Source organism: Mus caroli, chromosome 17, assembly GCF_900094665.2.
Source record: "Mus caroli chromosome 17, CAROLI_EIJ_v1.1, whole genome shotgun sequence".
Classification (NCBI taxonomy): domain Eukaryota; kingdom Metazoa; phylum Chordata; class Mammalia; order Rodentia; family Muridae; genus Mus; species Mus caroli.
Genome location: NC_034586.1, coordinates 35,284,734 through 35,292,380, shown reverse-complemented (window position 1 = coordinate 35,292,380; position 7,647 = coordinate 35,284,734). Strand labels below are relative to the sequence as shown.

General features: G+C 33.3%; 1 protein-coding gene across 1 annotated transcript; it reads left to right on the top strand.

The window, feature by feature from the left end:
- Window positions 1-331: 331 nt before the first annotated feature.
- LOC110312140 lies at window positions 332-4,049 on the top strand. Its single transcript, XM_021185686.1, has 4 exons — window positions 332-410; window positions 989-1,094; window positions 1,497-1,567; window positions 3,196-4,049. The coding sequence occupies exons 1-4, from the start codon at window positions 405-407 to the stop codon at window positions 3,409-3,411; spliced, it is 399 nt and encodes a 132-aa protein (XP_021041345.1). The 5' UTR covers window positions 332-404; the 3' UTR covers window positions 3,412-4,049.
- Window positions 4,050-7,647: the final 3,598 nt, after the last annotated feature.

Below are 7,647 nucleotides of genomic sequence, written 5' to 3'. Positions count from 1 at the left end.
GTGAAATAAATGCTTGGCAAGTAGGGAAAATGGCCATGAGTCTCTTATCTACATCGCTGGGTTAAAAAAAGAATAGAAGGAAATCTCCAGGAACAAAGACAAAATAGGAGATTATTGGACCAACAATCAATATGCTGGAAAATTAATAAAAGTTGCTGTCCAATGTCACTATCTTAAATATTCTAATGTTCAAAGACTAGAATCCAAGAGAAACTCCTCAATTAATTCAATTTGCTGGGAAGAGCAACCAATGCAGGATAACCACGTCTTGCTTCAAAGCTCTAAAGACACGCCTCTACCCAATGTAAATAAGAAAGAGAGCTAGAGAAACACAGAAGCTTGCAACAGGAACTGAATGAACTAAAAGCCTATGAAATAAGAAAATACATCTAAGACTGTGGAGCATGAATGTAAGTTACAATTTTGATGAATGTAGTTACAATGTTAAGATAACAGTGGATAGTGACACATTACAGCCTCAGTCTTTGAAATATATGGAAAAGTTATGGACTGCACAGCAATCCTCAAGAATTAATCTGGTCAATTTGGAAACAATATACGCACCTATACGGTTGGTGAGAAAAATCAGATTCATGACATTTCCTCATCTTCCCATGATAGATTGTATGGCCCCATTTGACATAATGTGTCATATGAAGTGTGGGTCTTACTTGCAATTCACTATTTTTTGTTCCACCTGGTTGAAAAATAAATGGGATTATTCTGAAATGTATAGGCAATGATAACCCAGACTGTTTTTTTTTTTTTTTGTATGAATTAAGTAAAAGCAAGTAAAAGGCATTACATATGTGTATGGTGAGGTTCTGACTCAAATTTTACCAGTAAAAGCCAATGTAAAAACAGAGTATTGTTGTAAAGAGAGCATTATGAAGCATACTGAAAGTTTTGAAAAGAGAAAATCAGTAAATGGAATAACAAATTTAAACTGAACTTGTTGTTTGCGGGAAATGACTGCATTGAATTTCAGCCAGAAAAAAATCTGAAGCAATTCACATACAAATTAAAAAGGAGTTTGAAGGAGCAAAATGTACACACACCATGCAAAATGAGATACCACCTATGCAAATTACAAGGTAAGCTATTTCTATGAGTTCTAACACAAAGGCTAATGTTTTTACACTTAGTGGCCTTAATAACTTCTAAGGGATGTACGATTTGGCAATGAGTGAGAGTGAATACTATGTATAATCAGCAGAGTGTGTTTAAATAAACTAGGAATTCTCCTCTGTTGGCAAATACACAAATAAGAGTTTAATAAAATCTATTAGCTTAAGTAACATTTGTATTAGAGGCAAGCCAGGAACAATGAAACTACATAGACCCCCATACTATCTCTTTCCTTTCTAGTGGTACTGTTAAAGATATTGTCACACATAATTATTTGTGTGGACATAACTTCTATTAATACTGTGGTTAAACTTTGTGTCTCCAACACTACTTACTAAAACTAAGACATCCTCTTTGATTGGTTTCAGTGAAGACTTCCTTCTTGGTGATGTTTTTTACTTTAACATTGCTGCTACCATCAATGCTCACTGAAGGCAGGGTAAGTTAAAATGGATAATCATCTCTGAGCTACCTAAAAAATTTGCGATTCATCACACTTCTTAAACATACTTAAATCTTAAGATTCTGATATGTTACAGAATTTTGTGGTAATCTTGAATCTCTAATCATAACTATGATGATATCTGGTTAAGTTTATACTGTTTCCCACTGACTAATATAATAGACAAGACTAACATATGACAACTAGCTAGATGGTAATGTAGGTACACTACAAATACATTCTACTAACCATATCTCAAATTAGATATTTAGGGGTTGGTTTGAGGTTGAATATCATTTGCAAAGAATAAGAGTTGAATGCAGTTATGAAGCATGCCTTTTGTTGAAAGTTCTCACTATTATATAAGGGCAGGAAAAGAACTTCATTTTAAATAAAGTTGAGTATGAAGACAAACTGTCAAAGTTATCCTTTATTCTTTATAGTATGCGAAGTAAACCTCAATTTAAGAGATAAATAAACCATAGCATGCTTTGTAGCAATCAGATAGGGTTTTTTTATAAAATTGCTGATATAATGTTTGTTTCATATGGATGGAAATATTTTACATATTCTCAGCAATTTTTAAAATATCTTCATTTCAATGTATATTATACTGAAATTCATTAAAATACTTCCAACTTAAAATAAAATTTATATACAAAGGAAGATGGTATAAGAAGCAGAAAATTACTATTACATTGTCTCTTATGAAAATTCATCTTTAGCATTAAGTCAGTTTCTATAATTTTGAGTTTTACAGATATAGGTTGGAGGTGATAATATTGGTTTAGATGCAATGAAATAACTTTTAAAGATGTGTAGTATGTGTATTCTTTCTACAAATAATTCTTTAGTGCGTTGGTTCTTTATGTTCAAGAACATTATAATAGTCCATGTTCTTGGGATTATAAAAGAGAAAAGAAATATAGTTAGACATTAGACAATTGACATATATAAGATCTATGAGGGCAGAACTAGAAAACTGTATTGAAATCAATCTATGTTTATGGTCAAGTAGAAAATTCACTCTAAAATATCAGATAAAATATTTAATTGTACCATGCCATTTGCATGTCCTTAAATAGTGGCTTATTCATTAGCCATCAAATTGTTGTAGAAAGTCAACCTTAGATCCTTTTATGACAACTTACAAGAATTTTCCTACCTCTGAAGTCAGATCTCACGTGCATATATCTATGTTCTATGATTGGTAGAATGTATCTAAAATGTATGATTTTTACCACTGCTTCTTGTTGATCAGTTACATCATTATCACTAACTTGAACAAAATGAGAAACAATCACTTCACTTAATCAATCTACTCTTCTCAAATATACAAAAAATAATTGTCGTATTAATATCCAGAGGTTTTGTATGAGAAACCTTGAAATTTTGCTCCAAATATGAATAATAGTCCCTTTAGAGTACTGAATAAGAAGTCTCCTTTTGCACTGAGTTAAACCCTCTGTAACACTGGGTGACAGGAGAAATATACAGCCAGGAAAGTCTTGCATTTGTCATGAGCTCACAGATACTTCTCATCTTATTGCATCATGTAAATATAATTCTATAGGCTTTGTGCTTCTTACTGTAAACTTTGTTATGAAAAATTATCTCTACTTCAGGTACTACCAGAGACTCAGAAAGAACCCAAAATATTTACTTGTCACAAGACAAATGGAAATAATGTCTTGGAAGAGATTGACTGCAAAAATATGAGAATTAACAGAGAAGATGTTGGCCAGAATTTACAAGGCTCTTTCCAAATTAATATAGAGTTTCAAGGATTATTCAATGATTTTCTTTTGAGCATCCGTTCTTCTGTTTCACAAAAAAACTAACACTATGTTTATAATAGAAACAATGAACATAGAAATCTTTACTAGAATGTCCAATTCATGGACTATTATTAGGCACAAATCCATATTATACTCTCTCATTCAAAAACAGTTTTGACAAATACTTGAAATTAATAAGTACTGGGGACTTTTTCAATGTACTAGAAGCTTCATAGTGTCCTAAATACTGTGATCCTTATTTTTCAAGTTTATTTACTATTCACCTAACCACAAAAACACAAGATGATTGTGAGTGTAAATAAATTTAATACATTACGAAAAATAGCTCTCTATTTTTGAGGCCGAAAAGTGTTCTGCCCAAGCAGTGGATGTAATAGGTATTAACATCACTTCAAAATTACTATCCTAAACATTCCTTCCTCAAATTAGTGTTTCTCAGTCTTCCTAATGCTGCTATTCTTGACTACATTATCTCTTGTGGTAATCCATATCCATAAATTTATTCGCACTGTTATATCATAACTCTCAATCTGTTAATATTATAAATTGTTATATAAATATCTGATATTTATGATATCTGGTACTTGACTCCCAAAAGTGTTTACTACAAACAAAATTAGAACCTCTGCCTTATACTCAGAAATCATAATTGGCAAGATTTCCAATAAAATCGTCATGGGCCTCCCGTGAATCCTTATTGTACTCTGATCAGATGGGAATGAAAATGAACTATGCTTTATGTTTGCTATGACCAGCTGTAGTTAAACCGAGTTATTTGTCATGTTTTTTCCCTTTCATGTGATTTTTTTTGATGATTTTATATAAGCATGTGATACGTTTTTATGACATTCCTATTTCAGGCCCACTTATTTCCATCAACCAAGATGCACTTCAGTTATTTTTTTCCAAATATATACTCTCCTGATTCTTGCTTTTTTGTAGTTATTTGTGACAGTTTGGGGCAACCAGAGTTAGAAACATGGTTATTTGTATAAACTGATCTCTGATACAAGGGCAAATTAAAGATGACTCCACCTCCTCCAGTACTGTCTACTACCAGTGACTTCTTAGACAGTAACAAGGTCATTTGAGACACTTTAACATCAATGATTGATTAATGACAAGCCCAGTTTTGTGCAGGCCTCTACTTGTGAAAGACAGCCCATTTTTCAATATGGAAAAGAAGAGTAAGTCGGAGCTGGATGGTCATATTTATTCAAATGAGATGAGTTCTTCAGAACTTGAATAAGGCATTGTTAAATTACTTCTTTTTGAAGATAGATACTTATAAATAGAACAAAATGCCCTCTTTTATTTCAAGTTGGTTGGTTACCCTCTCACAACTTCTCCTATATGGCTAAAATGAACATTTTCCCATAAATATTCACTATGCAAACCTAATAGTGCATTTGAGGTAAGCTTTGAAAGTCTTGCCTTTGTTTCTTTTTTCTGTGTGTGAATCTCTTTGACACTCATATCACAAAATTGCCTTAAAGTGGGATTAGTTTTCACGGTCTGTTCGCTTCACATGTAGCTTTTGATAGTGACCATTGCTGTTTTAATTTGTTACTGTCTGTATCTTATGCTTAATTCTTAGTAATTTGCAATGATCTATTTTTTTTATTTACTTGAGTTTTTTAACTTAGAAGAAGAGAGTATCATCTACTAATCCATATGATACAGAAAAAGACAAGGAAATCTTTAAATTTTGTAATTTAAATTGTATTTTAAACACAGTTTTGAATTCCTAACATAGACAGTCACATCTTATTAATAACAGAAATATAAAGGAGAAAACAAAATAAAATGAATTGTAATCTTCCTAACAATGGCTTTTCTGCAAATAAATATGGAGCAGAAGCAGTTTTATTTCAGTCTACAATATAAATCAAACTCTCTAGACTATACAAATATTTCTACCTTTAACTAAATACAACTCTGGCTCAAAAACCTTCCAGTTCAATAACAGCAGGGTAATCTGTGCCACCATTTTTAATAAAACTGTGATATTCTGATATTCTGTGGGTGGAGGAGCTGCTCCCTATCATGTTTATTGAGATTTGTTCTCTCATTAAAATTGGAGCTTCCTGATTGTTCAACTGGTTGTCCCAGAACTTCTTGGACATAACTTTCTTACCCTTCCAAAGTTGAGGTAATAGTATGGCAGCATACTCACTGCTTTATGCTTTTGTTTGTTTGTTTGTTTGTTTGTTTTAGATTTCCAAACTCAAATCCATCATGCATGAAAGGCATTTTACCCTGAGCCTCATTCCCATCCTCACTGATATTGTATTTATTACTACCCTGCCAATAATTTTCATAAATATTATATTATATATCTACTTCACAATACACATTATGTATTGCTATTTGCTTGTACCATTCATTGAAATTTTCTAAGCTAGTTAAACCAAAAAATTCAATCATATTTGATGCATGTATTTGAAAGTTATCGTACTAGTGATAATACAACTGATATTTCATACATTTTAATTTTTAAATTAAAAACAGTTGTGTGCTGAAGTGCTTTTTCTAAGCATGCTTATTGTATTTACTGGGATGGCTTTTATGAGTTCTTATCCTGTAGTTCTTTCCTAAAATTGGAAGATGTGCCCCTCGTCCAAGAAGACTCAAGAAGTGTGTGAAACTGACACAGATTTCAGGAAACCCAGAAAGATACAATTTTCACTTGCTATGAAAAGGTAGCACTTTTACTGGAGTTGTTTGCTATTAGCACAGGAACATTCATGTATGCAGGAACTTTCTGAAGAATTTCTGAGAGTTGTCAGCTATGGTGAGATGAAGTGATGCAGCTGCCTAGGCCACCCATTCTCCTCCATGAATCACTTCCATCACGTTTCCTTAACAGACAGTAATAAAGTAATAATTTACCCAGGTTAGATATGGGTAGAATTGGTTCATTGGTCTGTTGTCTGTGTCACAGCTAAAGGAGTGTCTATGTCTCTCTATGTACATCATTAAAAGCCATGCCACAGATTTCATTGTGTGATCTATCCTTAAAAAGAAATATTTACAAATAGAATGAAATGGATTTAAGACATGTGCATCTTTATTTATACATTTAGTCATATTTAATTTTAGTAATCTATAGATATCTCTAACAGTGTATTTTTAAAATATCTGCTTTGAAAGCTATCCCCTGAATTCCATTTCCTAGCCAATACCTCCTTACTTTCCTGAATGCTTGCCAACAGCAGAGGCAAGCAGGTAAGACCATGCCTTAAGCCCTTGCCCAACAATTCCCCTTAAAACACATCCCGTTATACTGAACTCTATCCTCTGAATTCATTTTTCCAGTCCAAAACTCCTGCTGCTTTTGTTAACCTGTAGCTGCATTAAGGCCACCAAGCAGGATGGTAGTAGAAACCACAGAGACAAGATTAGGACCCCAAATATCAGAAGCCAAGCAGGATACAAAAATCACAGATGAAACACAACACTGAAAATAACGAGACAGTAATCAGAATCCCATGTCACTTAGGCCACAAGATGGGAGCAACAGAAAACAAGGATGCAGAAGGGTAATCTAAACACAGAACTAAGAAAATAAACTCATAAATCAACATGTGAACTCATAATAACTGATAACCCAGATTGCTAAATGCCAGCATGAGAACACAATCCACAATAGGCAGGAAAATATGGCACACCCAGAGCACAGCTGTCCTATTTACAGCAAGGCCTGTATATTCTAATATAATTGAAGCACAAGAAAAAACCTTTATTCCAACTCTTATAAAGATGATAGAGGTCTTTAAACAGGAAATGAAAAAAATTCTATCAGAAATAAAGAAAAATATAATCAAGCAGGTGAAGGTGATGAATAAAATTCTACAAGACAGGAAAATGGAAGTAGAATTTTTTTACTTAGGGTTTCATTGCTTGGAAGAGACATATTATGACGACAACCCCAATAGAATAATACATTTAAGTAGAGCTGCCTTACAGTTTCAGAGGTTTAGTCCACTGTCGTCATGACCAGAAGCATGACAGTTTGCAGGCAGACAGAGTGATGGAAAAGATGTGATTTCTACATGTTGGTCCAAAGCCGGCCAGGAACAGATTCTATTACACAGACTGACAAGAGGAGCATCTACCATGTACTGGGAAGTGATTAAGCATAGTGACAAACTTCATCCAACAAGACCACACCCCGTAAAAGTACAAATTCAAGTGGACTTAGCATTTTTGAAACCATGAGATGAAGAAAAAAGGAAGGGAGGGAGGGAGGGAGGGAGGGAGAGAGAGAGAGAGAGA